Raw genomic sequence first — 16299 nt, 5'->3', positions numbered from 1 at the left:
CTCACTCTCACATATTACCACTGTTGCAAGCTGCACACCTACAACTCTCAGGTCACACACACTGGCAGCTATTCAACCATGACAGGCACATCACCCAAACATCCTGCAGGATACTCACCGACATACGTCCCGCTTTCTTGCAGGAGAAGGTGGCGCATAACAGGAGGCAGCAAGTGGCAGTGGCTCCATGGAACATGAACCTGCTGTCCTTTCTCAGGATGACAGCATTCCAGTCCCACTCCTGCCACTCTGCCAGTGCCCTTGCTGTTGCCTGTCAGCTAGTCAACCCACTCCCTGTAGAGTATTGAAATGTTATTACAGGAACATAGGAAAATAGGAACAGGAGTAGGCCATTTAGCCCCTCGAGCCTGTTCCACCATTCAGTGAGATCATGGATGATCTGTGACCTAACTCCATATACCTGCCATAGCCCCATATCCCTTAATACCTTTGGTTAACATAAATCTATCAATCTCAGATTTAAAATTAACAATTGAGCTAGCGTCAACTGCCGTTTGTGGAAAAGCGTTCCAAACTTCTACCACCGATTGCGTGTAGAAACGATTTCTAACTTTACTCCTGCAAGTCCTGGCTCTAATTTTTAGGCTATGTCCCCTAGTACCAGTATTCAAGTATAGGAGACCTCCAAAAACAGGTACAAATGCATCAGCAGCCAGAAGCAATAATTGAACAATTATTTCTCATAATTTATCTCTAACATCAAGGATCGGCCTCATTGCTGTCCTCTTTGTTCCATTGAGGGCCTAGATGTCCCCTTATGTTGTGACAATCTGAATTGTACTCTTGATGAATCTTGACCAGAGCACTGTACAACTTCAGCATAACTTCTGGGGATTGAATGTACCTGGTTTAGCAATCTGGCATCCTGTTCATTTTGTTTATTTCTGCCGTACACTGTTTGCATTATGTAGTAACTTGCATTTGTTCATTTTGACCTTGATTTGCTATTGATCAGCCACGTGTAAACCCAAAGATATTGGTTGCCTCCTCACAATTCACAATTGCCTTTGCTTGGTGTTATCTGTGAATTTAACTACCTTGCACAGGGACTGTGAATTCAGGTCATTCATGTCTACCAACAACACAATAGGTCCCAGCATGGATGCTTGGGGCACCCGACTCAATAGCTGACTGAGTACCCATACCCATTTCAGCTAATTCACCTTATGACTTCTTGGATGTCTTGGAAATCACTGGATTTTCATTTCAACAATGAGGAGGATGGAGAAAGTGGGGGAGGAAGGGATAGGGAGAAGACAGAAGTGGAGAGGCAGAGGAGGTAAGAGAGAGTTGTGGGGGATGGTGGATGGGATGAGGGGAGGGAGAAAAAGAAGGGACAAGGGAGAAGGAGAGGGGGTAATGGTGATGGAGGAGGAGAGATGGGAGGATGGGGACAGTGCCCGGGCAATAGTGGATGAGTGGGGACTGGAAAGTTGCTCATGGAAGGAGGGGAGAATCCAAAGTTGGAAATTATGCTTCGTAGGGGTGGGCGGGTGAGATTCCTCAACGATGATGGAGTGAGGGGAAAAAGTGCTGCCCTGTGGAGGGGCCAGGGTGCTGGTTGAGCACTAGGGGTTAGTTGGCAAGGGCCGTAATTCTATTAAGTATGGGGGGACGGGAGGATAGAGGTGGTAACGGCGCTCTGCTTAGTGTCAGGAAGGAAAGGAATAGGTCGCAACGCTGCGGCGCCTCATGGGTGGGTCGGGCCACAACGTTTGAGAGTGGGGTGCATAAATCAGCTCATTTTGGGCAGAGGTGAGTCGCAGGCCAGAAGGTGATCATTGGGGGAGTGTGGGATTGGTCAATAGTGGAGGGATAGAGGTTGTATGCTATTCAGTGGGGAAACGACCTGTAGGCAGTCTTGTTTCTGCTCTGTGTGTGGAGCGAAAAACAAAGTAATTTATAGTGCTCAGCGGAGACTGTGGGGACAGTGTCACATTGGCAGGCATGGGTGGGCAGAGTGGTGTAAGGGAAACTTTTAGTGCTTGCTGAGTTGGAAAACAGTTGGGGTGGCAGGAAGACTGGGGGAGCTGCATTAATTATTTATCTTCCTTTCCTTATCCATACCAACATGATTGCTGGCTGAGAGAATAGTACCTCAAGAAATAGGCTGCTCCACAGAATCGCTCATTATACCAAATATCAGCTATTGTTGTAATAGCTAATGTTATGTGGCATTTAACACAGGAAAAAACCCTGTCATCGATAGGCATAACTGGTACTTCAGGTTACTGTAAATAATTTCATAATGCATTTTCCCATTGACATAGTATTTTTCAATGTGTCTTCAAATAGAATGTTGTGGTTCATTCAGCGATTCTAAAATATTTCTGATACCACCCAGCAGTTCAACTACTTCAATTCCTTGAATAGCATCTAGGTCACTCAAAAGAACCAAGTCTAGGAGAGAGATTGTTCATGAGGGCTCCCTAATATACTGAGTCAAGACGAAAATGTGAGATAAATTAACAAGCTCTGGATCTTTCCACTTGGACATTCCCAATTTATTTTGGGCTGGATAAATTTCCCCATCAGTACTACTTTCTTATTCTCATTCACTCTTCAATCCTTGTAATAATGTAAAGAACTATTCTTATCATAAAGTGAAGAATCTTACTTTGGCCTGGATGTGTGCAGCAAATCCCAAATGTTGTACTGACCATTTTCTTATTGCACATATCTAGCCAGGCAATTTCATGGTACGTTTTTCGTGTGATGCAGGCTCAACAAACCAGTCACGCAAGTGTCTTTTACATATAAAAGAACCCTCACCTTCCCTATCCTACCTTTCCTGATGCACTGCACTTCTATAAGTTTCTTGGGTTGCCCACGTATCTGTCATTTCTACATCATAACTGCCAATGGCCAATCATGCTTCCAGTTCAACGATTATACATGCATGCGAGAAGCACTCAAAATGTAGGGATGTAAGTTTAGTCTTTGCCCTTTTAATTATTTTGTTGTCTGGCCCTTATGTCTAGCTAACAGAATGGTTCTTCTGATGATGTATTCTTCACCCTGTCTTAATCATGTCTGTCATCCAGTTTATCTGACCCCAACTGTTATCCTCCCATTGAATTTAAACAGCACTCAGTAGCTATTTCTTTGTTCTCACAAGGCTGCTGATTGTTGTACTATTTAGTCATTGCCTATCACTCCTGTACCAGCTCTTTTATTTGGAAAACAACTCCCAATTCACATTGTTGTTCTTGCACTATTCGTCTAGTCAGTTGCTAACATCTTCAATTTCCTTGTCAGTCTCACCCTCCCCTCACACTTGCCAAACACTGGAAATATTCCAGAGAAAATAATCTCTCCTCTCCTGTTTTACAATACGCTATCAATTCTCACATTTTGTCTTTAAGGACCCAAATATAGCCTCTCACTATAATTTTCATTCTCACATGGACAACTACCATCACACCTGTACCTGCTTCCTGCCAGTTGCACCTCTAGCTTTTCTTCAACAACTACAACAACTGGCATTTATATAGCGCCTTTAATGCAGTAAAACGCCCCAAGGTGCTTCACAGGAGTGTTATCAAACAAAATTTGACACCAAGCCACATAAGGAGGTATTAGGACAGGTGACCAAAAGCTAGGTCAAAGAGGTGGGTTTTAAAGAGCATCTTAAAGGGGGAGAGAGAGGCAGAGAGATTTAGGGAGGCACGGCCATCAACAGTGGAGTGATTAAATTTGGGGATGTGCAAGAGGCCAGAATTGGAGGAGCACAGAGATCTCGAGGGGATTGTAGGGCTGGAGGAGGTTACAGAGATAGGGAGGGGCGAGGCCACGGAGGGATATGAAAACATGGTTGAGAATTTTTAAATCAAGGCATTCCCGGACTGGGAATCAATGTAGGTCAGCGAGCACAGGGGTGATGGGTGAACGGGATTTGGTGCGAGTTAGGATATGGCAGTTTCAGATGAGCTCAAATTTATAGAGGGTGGAAGATGGGAGGCTGGCCAGGAGAGCATTGGAATAGTCAAGTCTAGACTTATCAAAGGCACGGATGAGGGTTTCAGTAGCAGATGAGCTGAGGCGAGTTGCTACGTTAAAGGCACTATATAAATGCAAATTGTTGTTGTTGATGGTCTCAATCTTAGTGACAAAGAAATCCATGAGCTCATCGTACTTGTTGTTGGAGGTGAGGAAGGAGGAGGCAGGGGTGAGGCTTTTAAGAAAACCGTTTTTAGTGGAGAAGAGAAGCTCGGGGTTTTCTTTGCATTCCAAGATGGTCCTGGAATAGTGAGTGTTTGAACAGTGCTGGCTTCAGGTAGATAACTCACCATTCTGTTTTCAATATTGTGATAACATAGATGTCAATCCACTCTCCTAGAAAGAAAAGAAAGAACAAACTTGCATTTAAATAGCACCTTTCAGAATCTCAGGGTGTCCTAAAGTGCTTCACAGCCAATGAATTGCTTTTGAAGTGTAGTCACTTCTGTTTTGCAAGCAAATCATCAAGTCTCCCATTGGCGGTATTTATTTAATTGTCCTGTCCTGACCCCTTGCCTCAGCAGCAGCCTCATCCTGGCTGTCATGTTTCTGTAATACTTAGCTAATTTGACTACCAGTGGACTCTCATCTCTATTTTTCATACCATTCTCTCGCAACACTTCTGTCCGAAATTTCAATAGGGTTCTCCCGGCCATCCACCATAACTTTGGTGGAGGATCAGCAGAATTCCAAGAGAAATTGCGGAACCGCCATTTCTGCAGGGCTTCTGCCAAATTTAAGGCAGGAGATTGGGAAAACCCCTTTGAAATTCTACCACTATGTATCTTTTTTCGATTACCAAGGTAACAGACTCAAGCTGGATACTTGGTCACGTTTCTGTTTCCCACTTAATTAGTATCCAATCACTACCACACTTTTGCATCCCTATTGCTTATGATCCCAATGCAGCAAGCGATTGGTCCACCAAATTCTCACTTTCCGTAACAATCCTCAGTCTTTCCACTTCCTGTTCCAATTCAACCCTTTAATCTCTCCAATTCCTTGCACTTCCTATGCCTAAAGACCATCAGAATCAATCTCCTTCCCTGTGTTTATGTTCGCATCTCTATTGATGGCCCTGAAACATGCACAGTCTGTGGAATACCACTGATTTTCCTGCTGTCATTTTGAAATGATGTGACAAAATAAATTTATTCCAAATTGATCATTAAAACTCCAAACTTATAAAGCAGTTTTTAACTTGCTTGGAAATGTATTCAGGAATACCCAAATTCAGGACAATAAAAGCTTTTTTTTAAAAATGAACTTTCAGGAAACCTTTTCCACCTGACAACCTGGTGTTTGAGGCCCGAGATTTTTAGTCTCTCTGACTCCAAGTTCGATGCCTCATATCCCTGGTATTGGTTTCAAATCCCATCCCAGTTTCTTTCTCCTAGTGCTGGTCATCAGGCAGCCTCTGCTCCTTTGATCCTCTCTCTCTGTTTTGCCACTGCTGCTCCTCATCCTTCCATAGCAGAGTACCAAAACAGAATGATTTTGGAAAGAAAATAGAGATGCAGTTTCTTCTTGGTCAGCTAGGTGTCTTGACACATGCAGGAAACTTTGCTTGTATGTGTTTCCAAAGATACAATTTCTGTTTGCCTCATATGCAGTGTACACTATAGGGACACACCCTACTCAATTAAGTCCAGAGACACTAAATGCAGTTTGGCAGATCTAAGGCTTTTGAGACTCCCAAGTGTACACATTGGTGTTGCTGGAGTTCAGCTAGTTAAAACCACACCGCCTACCAGAACAGAGCACTGGTAAGCTTCTAGCTGCTTGTTCAGCAAGGGCATGCTTATCTGTTATGTCCTTAGCTTCCAGGATTAAGAGAGAAATCAGGAGGGCAAAAAGGGGACATGAGATTGCTTTGGCAGATCAGGCAAAGGTGAATCCAAAGAGCTTCTACAAATACATAAAGGGCAAAAGGGTAACTAGGGAGAGAGTAGGGCCTCTTAAGGATCAACAAGGTCATCTATGTGCGGAACCACAAGAAATGGGTGAGATCCTGAATGAATATTTCACATCGGTATTTACGGTTGAGAAAGGCATGGATGTTAGGGAACTTGGGGAAATAAATAGTGATGTCTTGAGGAGTGTACATATTACAGAGAGGGAGGTGTTGGAAGTCTTAACGCGCATCAAGGTAGATAAATCTCCGGGACCTGATGAAATGTATCCCAGGACGTTATGGGAGGTTAGGGAGGAAATTGCGGGTCCCCTAGCAGAGATATTTGAATCATCCACCGCTACAGGTGAGGTGCCTGAAGATTGGAGGGTAGCAAATGTTGTGCCTTTGTTTAAGAAGGGCGGCAGGGAAAAGCCTGGGAACTACAGACCAGTGAGCCTGACATCTGTAGTGGGTAAGTTGTTAGAGGGTATTCTGAGGGACAGGATCTACAGGCATTTGGAGAGGCAGGGACTAATTAGGAACAGTCAGCATGGTTTTGTGAGAGGAAAATCATGTCTCACGAATTTGATTGAGTTTTTTGAAGGGGTAACCAAGAAGATAGATGAGGGCTGTGCAGTAGACGTGGTCTACATGGACTTCAGCAAAGCATTTGACAAGGTACCGCATGGTAGGTTGTTACATAAGGTTAAATCTCATGGGATCCAAGGTGAGGTAGCCAATTGGATACAAAATTGGCTTGACGACAGAAGACAGAGGGTGGTTGTAGAGGGTTGTTTTTCAAACTGGATGCCTGTGTCCAGCGGTGTGCCTCAGGGATCGGTGCTGGGTCCGCTGTTATTTGTTATTTATATTAATGATTTGGATGAGAATTTAGGAGGCATGGTTAGTAAGTTTGCAGATGACACCAAGATTGGTGGCATTGTGGACAGTGAAGAAGGTTATCTAGGATTGCAACGGGATCTTGATCAATTGGGCCAGTGGGCCGATGAATGGCAGATGGAGTTTAATTTAGATAAATGTGAGGTGATGCATTTTGGTAGATCGAATCGGGCCAGGACCTACTCCGTTAATGGTAGGGCGTTGGGGAGAGTTATAGAACAAAGAGATCTAGGAGTACCGATTCATAGCTCCTTGAAAGTGGAGTCACAGGTGGATAGGGTGGTGAAGAAGGCATTCGGCATGCTTGGTTTCATTGGTCAGAACATTGAATGCAGGAGTTGGGATGTCTTGTTGAAGTTGTACAGGGCATTGGTGAGGCCACACTTGGAATACTGTGTACAGTTCTGGTCACCCTATTACAGAAAGGATATTATTAAACTAGAAAGAGTGCAGAAAAGATTTACTAGGATGCTACCGGGACTTGATGGTTTGACTTACAGGGAGAGGTTAGACAGACTGGGACTTTTTTCCCTGGAGAGTAGGAGGTTAAGGGGTGATCTTATAGAAGTCTATAAAATAATGAGGGGCATAGATAAGGTCGATAGTCAAAATCTTTTCCCAAAGGTAGGGGAGTCTATAACGAGGGGGCATAGATTTAAGGTGAGAGGGGAGAGATACAAAAGGGTCCAGAGGGGCAATTTTTTCACTCAAAGGGTGGTGAGTGTCTGGAACGAGCTGCCAGAGGCAGTAGTAGAGGCGGGTACAATTTTGTCTTTTAAAAAGCATTTGGACAGTTACATGGGTAAGATGGGTATAGAGGGATATGGGCCAAGTGCAGGCAATTGGGACTAGCTTAGTGGTATAAACTGGGCGACATGGACATGTTGGGCCGAAGGGCCTGTTTCCATGTTGTAACTTCTATGATTCTATGATTCTAGGATTCTAGGATTAGCTTTGATCGGGAAGTATCCAAGCCCTCAGTGACAAGTCTATCCTCCAGATTCCATTAATGAGGTATGCTGTGTGGTCAGCTTAGTGGGAATAAAAAATATAAAATGCAAAAGATGTACAACTATAAAAAATGCCTCACAATGAAATACGTTCGATTTGAAAGCATTTTTAGAGCTATCACTTGAATTATCTTAATGACTATTGGCAGTCAAAATTTAATTTGAAATTTAAGGAATTACACTTACTGATGATAACAAATTTAGGTATTAGCAAATCTTCAGCTGCTTCATCAATGACCTTCCCTCCATCATAAGGTCAGAAATGGGGATGTTCGCTGATGATTGCACAGTGTTCAGTTCCGTTTGCAACTCCTCAGATAATGCAGCAATCCGTGCCCGCATGCAGCAAGATCTGGACAACATCTGCGCTTAGGTTGATAAGTGGCAAGTAACATTTGCACCGGAAAAGTGCCAGGCAATGACCATCTCCAACAAGAGAGAGTCTAACCACCTCCCCTTGACATTCAATGGCGTTACCATCACCGAATCCCCCACCATCAACATCCTGGAGGTCACCATTGACCAGAAACTTAACTGGACCAGCCACATAAATACTGTGGCCACAAGAGCAGGTCAGAGGCTGGGTATTCTGCGGCGAGTAACACACCTCCTGACTCCCCAAAGCCTTTCCACCATCAACAAGGCATAAGTCAGGAGTGTGATGGAATACTCTCCACTTGCCTGGATGAGTGCTACTCCAACAATACTCAAGAAGCTTGACACCATCCAGGACAAAGCAGCCCGCTTGATTGGTACCTCATCCACTACCCTAAACATTCACTCCCTTCACCACAGGTGCACCGTGGCTGCTGTGTGTACCATCTACAGGATGCACTGCAGCAACTCACTAAGGCTTCTTCAACAGCACCTCCCAAACCGGCAATCTCTACCACCTAGAAGGACAAGAGCAGCAGGCACATGGGAACAACACCACCTGCACGTTCCCCTCCAAGTCGCACACCATCCTGACTTGGAAATATATCGCCGTTCCTTCATCGTCGCTGGGTCAAAATTCTGGAACTTCCTTCCTAACAGCACTGTGGGAGAACCTTGACCACACGGACTGCAGCAGTTCAAGAAGGCGGCTCACCATCACCTTCTCAAGGGCAATTAGGGATGGGCAATAAATGCTGGCCTTGCCAGTGATGCCCACATCCCATGGACGAATAAAAAAAATTAAGAAGGAAACAATTCTGGAATTAGCTGAGAAAACTTGTATTCAGCATATTCTTGGCATGTTGCTGTCGAAGAAGCCTCTAAAGTATTTCTATAATTGCCATATTTTTCCCAATAAATTGAAGAACGAGACCACAGGAAGACCCAGTTGTCCCCTTTACTTATTATTAGCAGTGCATGTTACTCCTGTGATTTCATTGCATGACCCAGACACACAATCTGTAAAAGTGAGATATTTAGGTGAAATTTTAAGCTCATTACCATTTTTTGTTAAATGTGAAGTTTAAGGTGACACTCAAGTACATAGCTTTTTTTTAAAAAGTAATTTTAAACTATTGTTGCATGCTTGTTAACTAAGAAATTATTACCATGTACTGTGTAAATCATTCTTCCTTACAAACTACAAAGTCTGTAACTTAAGGTTTACATCGAGTTATCAATATTTCCCAATTTACCTTGTCTCTTCAATGTTAATGGTGACCTACACTGTGGGCTTAGTCCTTCCCCTAGGTTTCTCAACAGTAACATTAAAAACTCCTTGATTACGGCTGAGAAAACTATTTACTGAATCCTGTATATCTTGTTTAATGCACAAATTTAGGAGAATTTTGCATTAAACAGTAGCCCCGATTTTAACCTTGCTCACAGGGCTTGAACGGTGTGGACGGTGGGGGGGAGGGTGAAAATGGCAGTTGAGTTCTACCCGCAGGCCAGTGGGTGCCTCATCAATATTCAAAAGTCTTGGTCCGATGACGTAATTTCAATAAAGAATTGCAGTCAGGGATTCGCCAGCAAAATCCCGATCGACTTACCTCGACTGACCATTCTCTTGGGTTCCCATTGGTGGTCTCCTGGCGACCAAAATCCTGCTCCCTTCCTCTGGCCTTCATGTAATTCCCGCTGACTTCTGCTTGGAGCTTGTTGGCAATGTTTGAAAATCTCAGTGCAAAGGAAACTGCAATTCAACATTGTGGCCACTAGTGTGTGCTGTTACCCATCTTATCCTGAATGTCTTGAACTTTTTGTTCATATTTGTAAACTTAAAGTTATGTTATGTTATAGCCATGGTATTAAATCCATGTTTAACAAATGTAATTTTTTTTACCATTCTACAATTAAAGCTGATAAGTTTAGTTCACACAGAGGGAAAACTGTATTCCTCTAGATAACATCTGTGTGGCTTTGATGAATGAATCTTGAGGCACTGTGTTTGATACTCTGTTCAGAACAACTAAATAAATACTCAGAATCTAATTGAAATATATCTGCAGCACATTTTCAAGTTCAACTTACAGAAAGCGAATGGGGAAGAAGTAATTTTACTCAACACAACACGATTACTCCAGCCAATGCAAAATTTAAAAGTGAATTTTTATAAATCAACAATTCTTAGAATGCCAATCCAGGTTAATAAGATAGTTACTTGTAATTTATATTAATATACAAGTGCCACTTGTATTCTGCTGAGGAATGAAACATTGTCAGCAGTCATTAATGCAGTCAGCATTATTTCAGTGGGGCTCAGGAGCAGCGTGAAGTTAGTTGATGCATCATGAAAGCGAATAGAAACATGCTGTAGCAAATAGGCTAGTATAAATACAGCCCTTGCTATTTATCTCCTTCCCCAATTGCACAGGCCTCAGAGCAACCTTTGGGCTGGGTCATTTGCATGACATGATTGCATCCGCTGCACAGGCCCACCCCCTGGCAGGCCTTGTACTGGAAAACAGGAGTGGAATTGGTTGCTGGCCTCAAGGCCTTTTTAGCTATAGTTGGGGAACACCAGCCAGAAGGCCTCCAGCCCTAAAGATCCATCAGTAGGCTGGAAGAGAAATGTAGCACTTGTCGGGTTCTGAAGCCCTCTGCCAGGTCCCCCTCAGACCCTTCGATCTGAGGGGGTCCTGGGGGCAGGGCGTACTGACGGCTTCTTTGGGAGCCCTTGAAAATGGGTGCCCTGCTGTCTCACAGTGAGGTGACAAGACCCATAATGCTCCCTCATTGCCATGGCTACCCTGGCCCTCCACCTGTTACAGGACCTAGACTCAGCTGTCTGGGGAGAGGCCAGAAATCCCGAAACAACATAAGGGCTCTCCATCCACTTTTCCTCTCTGCAGCACATATTCCCCAGGAGCTGTGGAGAGGAATATTGGGCCACAATCTGCATAAAATACATGTGCTTTTTTATCACAATACAAAGGGAATAAACTTGTTATATAAACTTATAGTTTATGTAAGATTAAATAAACGTTTATATTTCTGTACTGAACAAAATATATGATATAAACCCTTCAGTGAAACTTTATTTTAATAACTGCCTTTGCCACTATTGTTAACTTTAACATTTTGCCACAACAGATATTTCCAATACTGTATTTCTCTATTCAAATCTTGCTTACTGTATCCGACATTAAAATAGGTTTCCAGTATACTGCTTGTATTATCTATCGATGATTTTATGATTTATTTATACTTTAAAGCTTAGTAATATGCAATCAAATTAACAGCTGGTACTAGTTACTGAAAATGTAGTAAGTATAGACATTCCTTTGTAAAGAGAATTTATTAAAGTATCAAATTGATTTTGTGTGATGCATATAGATCAATATTGATTAGTTTTACTCAATAGTCATGTTCTGCTAAGTGGAAGAATTTAAGTTCACAGAGAAAGTCCCAGTAAACCAGCATAAACTGTATTGAACAGAAGGCTTTTCTTTCCAAATTGATGAATTCAGAACAAACATAGACATACTGTTACTTGCTTATTTTTTAAGGGAGGTCCTCTCATCATGACAAATTTTTGGATCAGGTTACATTTTTGGAATATTCAGGATTATCCCACTCTCTAAAATATACCAAAGGAGTTCCAAGATGGGCACTGGAGTGAGTTTACATTTTGCAATGCACGTTTTCCCCCCACTGGGACTCTTAATACCATTTGCATATTGATGACTTGGGTGAGGGCATGTTAACTTAGTCATTAGTATGGAAGGAAGGAACCTAAAGAAGGCATATAAACATTGAATGAAGCACTGGTATAGTGTGGAGATCAGAAAAGAGATCTAATAACTGTATTGCATTTATCTAGCATCTTATAATGTCAAAACATCGCAAAGTGTTTGACACCATTACTGTTTGAAATGCAGTGACTTATATGGCCTATTGCGGCAGCCATTCCGCACTAGCAGGATCAAAGAGTTATAGTGACAAATCTGATAAAAATGTCAGCCCAGTGCTTATTTGCAGTAAAAAGGCTAATGAGATACTGGGTTGTATTAGCAAAGGAATATGATAAAATGAAAAGGTTACATTGTTGCAGGCCAGTCTGGGGTACTGTGTATAGTTCTGGTTACATAATCCTAGAAACTCTACGAATCTCTTTGAGAGGTGAAGGAGAGGAGAAAGGTGAAGGAATTCAGGCTTGTTTTCTATTCTTGCAGTTTTCAAGATTATTAAGGTGATGAAGAAATTGTTCACGATGATGAATGATTCAAATATTGGGAGCAAGTTAAAAAGTAATAGGTTAGGAATAGGAGGTCAGGTGGAACTTGGCCATCAAAAGGGGAATATATTTATGGAACAAGATACCCAAGATAGCACTTAAAGAGGCAATCAGATTTGTTTCTGGAGAGGGATGGAATTGAACGACATAGTGACAAATTGAGTCGGTGGGGGTTGATCTAACAAATTTTCTTCCCTCACCTCCTCTCTTGAAATTGCTGATTCCTAGCTTTGGTATGATTCTACAGGAGCTGCCTGATAATAGAATGATTTTCTTCAAGCTATCCACTTAGCACACTTGCACTTCATGTATATTTTGAATGAGTTCTTACAATGAACAGATGGCCTTGTGTTATAATATAATTACATCAGAAAGGATACAAAAATGTATTATTTGGCCTAGAAGCACAGTTTGGCATTGTAGAAGTTAAATAGTTTGAGACTGCCTCTCCTCATCAAAGCATAGATAAGAACTGGAGAAGCTTACACACTTGGAAAAAATATCTTATATCTCCCATTGTTTTGAAGGTGTTAACTTTTCTCGGAGGAGGACAATTTCAAAAACATCTCGTTGCGTGTGCATGCTACTGACCTATGTTCTTTGTCCTGGTTTCTAGCTATGTGATTGGCAGGAACCTGGGGCAAAGACCAAAAGCCAACAGCTCTGAAACTAACCTCCATTCATAATAGATGACGCCAGGGATACATTTTTAACAAGTTGGCTGCTTCAGTACTTACATACATGAGAAAAATTATTTTGTTAGAACTATAAGGCACCAGAGGTTTTATTAGCTAAAACAAATGGGCTCGGAGTCAGTCCTTCTTCTAATTTTTATAGTCTGTATATTATAGCACAATTAATGAACTGGATCCATTTGGATATTCCTTTCTCATGGATATTTCTGTGGCACCAGTTCCCAATGTATTTAAGTTAAATGTGATAGCAGTAGTGTAGGCAGGAGGGATGTTCAGGGTTTTTAAACACCCCCTGAAATTTCTCTGATTTTTTTTAAACAAACCACTCTTTCTTTCAAAATAATGTGCTTTAGATCATTTGATGGACACAGAAACAACAGATTTTCTTCCATAGCGAGTCAGTTCCGCAATTTAACCAGTGAAAACTGATTAGTTGTGCATGCACCTCTAAATGTTCACTGGAATATTGCAGTGAACAGTAACAAAGCAATTGATAAACTAGTGACAGATAACCAGTACTTGCACTTCCTGCTTTAGAGTTTTAGTCTGACAAGACTGTTTTTTTTCTTTTATTTGCTTTATTTGAATTGTTAGATCAACTGAAGTAATAATGTTTCTATTTGAACCTTATTGTGAAATTCCTATTTGAAAAATAGACCTTTTGAAGTAGTGTTGTTTGGTCTGCTAAGCGCATATCCAAACACACCGACCCCGCCCGCCCCCCACCAAAAAAAAACAAATCTTGCCTATGCCACTGTGTGATAGGATGTATTTAATGAAAATAAACAGAAAAATTGGGGTACCATGTATCATCACAACATCTGAGTTAACAACAATTCAGTGGTATGTTGCTTTGCTATTTAAATGCCATTCCATTTGGTCAACAACAATAAAACTGTTGGTTGATCAAACCTGTGCTGCACCAATCGATACTTAGCGCCGTTGGCAGCTGATAGTTTTATATTCAGTTAATCATATATCACTATTCTTCAGTATTAAATTGTATATTACAGTTACTCCTGTGCATTGTAGTTTGGTTGCTGTTGTGTTTCAGAATCTAAAAAAATGTTATTTAAAAAACTGATATTGAATCAGATGATGACATAATCTTTGGCCCATCAAAATTATTGTACCAATCACAATACTTAGTATGTATCTGCCCAGAATGGCACAATATTCTGTGAAAATAAACACTTTAGTCAAGCTATAGATGTCAACCAATTAAACCAAGGACAAATATAATTTTGCTGAACAATGGGGTATACAACACATCACAATTTTTTTGTGGTTAAATGCCTGAATTGATGCCTTTTCAGAACCATTGTTCACCTGTAATAGCAGCAGCAATTTCTGCAGCCTTACCTGCCCTATGAGGCAACATATTACACATTTTCTTTTAAATGCTGATTGAGCTGTAGTGTATTTCCAGCAGCTTCTGTTTTTATTTATATTATTATACTCGTACTTCTATAAATACAAGTTCTTCCTCACAAAAGAAACAATACTATTTTATATTGTTTACTGCATTGTAACTATGATCAATGGAGGCCTAATCAATCAGAGATAAAGCAAATGAACAAGTAAGTCAGATTTAAGAAGTTGCTTCTTCAGGCACACACTTCACAGTGCGATTGATGACTTTAATAATCACTGCATATTGATCTAAATATCCAAATGCTATCACTTCAAACATTCATACATCTGAAATTATTCTCTTCAGTTTTATATATTTATTGCAGATGTGGAAATTGTGTTAATAGCATTCTCAATCCTCTGTCTCTTTCAGTCGCTACAGAAATAATGGTTCCTCCTGAGGATTTGATGATACAGAAGTCTGCAATGGCACAGTTTAAATGTCATGCTGAATATGATTCGGCTTTCGAAAGTGACTTTGAGTTATCATGGAAAAAGGATGGAGACGAAATTTACAGTGACCAAACAGAGAATGACAGGTAATATTTTGTAAAATGCACAAAAAGCACTCCATTGCAGTCATCATTATTGCTAGTGTCAATCCATCACCAATAACATCAGGTAGAATAAAAGCTGTCAAAATAGTAGGTATCCATTTCTTAGGTCGACTGTCTTTCAATCTTGTGCAAACTGATGGAATCTTGTTGCATGATCTATACTGAGGGCTTGTGTGTGAAGAATTTTTTACATGTTTACATAATTTTTATGTTTGGCACGTGCACACAATTCGTTTGCAGCAAATATTTTTCACGTACGCCAGGAAATCCATTTTTCTCTGTTCCCTATTTTTAGTAAAAAAATAAATGTGAACATAAAGTGGAGAACACTCTCTTTTGCTAAAAATAGCAGAGGAGAATACAAATCTAAGTTTTTGCATCTTTTTGAGCTAAACTAAGAGAATTAGCTTCAAAATTTGGCACATTGCTACTTCATTCCCTGACTTTGTACTTTTTTCATGAAGGTCCATCTGTTCTATTTTTAAGGTTATTTTATCCCTTTCTCATTTTTCCTGCTTGTGCCTATCTAGCAATGCAGCTCACAAGCCAACTGCTGGGATATGCATGATTGTAATTTGGTGTTAACTCTTTTGTTATTCTGGTCTGCATCTTGACCACTGTGGCAAGATGCAGACCAGAATAACAAATGGCCAGACCTGGGACTCAGTAGAGAAGGGAATAAACAGAAGTCTAGCTCTGTTCCTATGTTGGAATTCTAGCATTTATGCCATTGCACCGCGAGTGCATTTGTGTGACATAAATGATGTCATCAAACTGGCATCTATGGGGGATTCCGTTGGATGGAGTGTTTTCTAATATAAAGAATCACACCGATCAAACCTACTTCAACTAAATTGGTATACCATCTATAATTTTGTCATCTTCTAGAATACTAATGGATGGCGATATCCTTCAAATTATTGACGTAAGTGAAGATGATGAAGGGACATACACCTGTGTAGCAAGAACCTCCTTAGACACTGTAACAGCAGAAGCAAAACTTACTGTACTTGGTAAGTATTACTTAAAAAATAATAGTGATTGTGTTCCATGCATTTGTTAGGAGCACTTGTCATAAGGTACCTGTCAGCTAAGTCTGACTGGCCAAGATATTGAGCAGTGCAATCTGCCATGC

At 41.1% G+C, this 16299-nt stretch overlaps 1 protein-coding gene across 2 annotated transcripts in view; it reads left to right on the top strand.

Annotated features, from left to right (window-relative positions):
• Positions 1 to 16299, top strand: part of chl1b (cell adhesion molecule L1-like b) — a 513752-nt gene that overhangs the window by 223441 nt on the left and 274012 nt on the right. For both annotated transcript variants that reach the window (XM_067998921.1, XM_067998919.1), the window contains 2 exons: positions 14981 to 15146; positions 16053 to 16177. In XM_067998921.1, coding sequence (XP_067855022.1) covers positions 14981 to 15146; positions 16053 to 16177 — 291 coding nt within the window. The remainder of the gene's footprint in view (positions 1 to 14980; positions 15147 to 16052; positions 16178 to 16299) is intronic.

This window comes from Heptranchias perlo, chromosome 17, assembly GCF_035084215.1.
Source record: "Heptranchias perlo isolate sHepPer1 chromosome 17, sHepPer1.hap1, whole genome shotgun sequence".
Lineage (NCBI taxonomy): Eukaryota > Metazoa > Chordata > Chondrichthyes > Hexanchiformes > Hexanchidae > Heptranchias > Heptranchias perlo.
The sequence above is the reverse complement of the archived record's forward strand: the minus strand, read 5'-3'. Positions and strand labels throughout refer to the sequence as shown.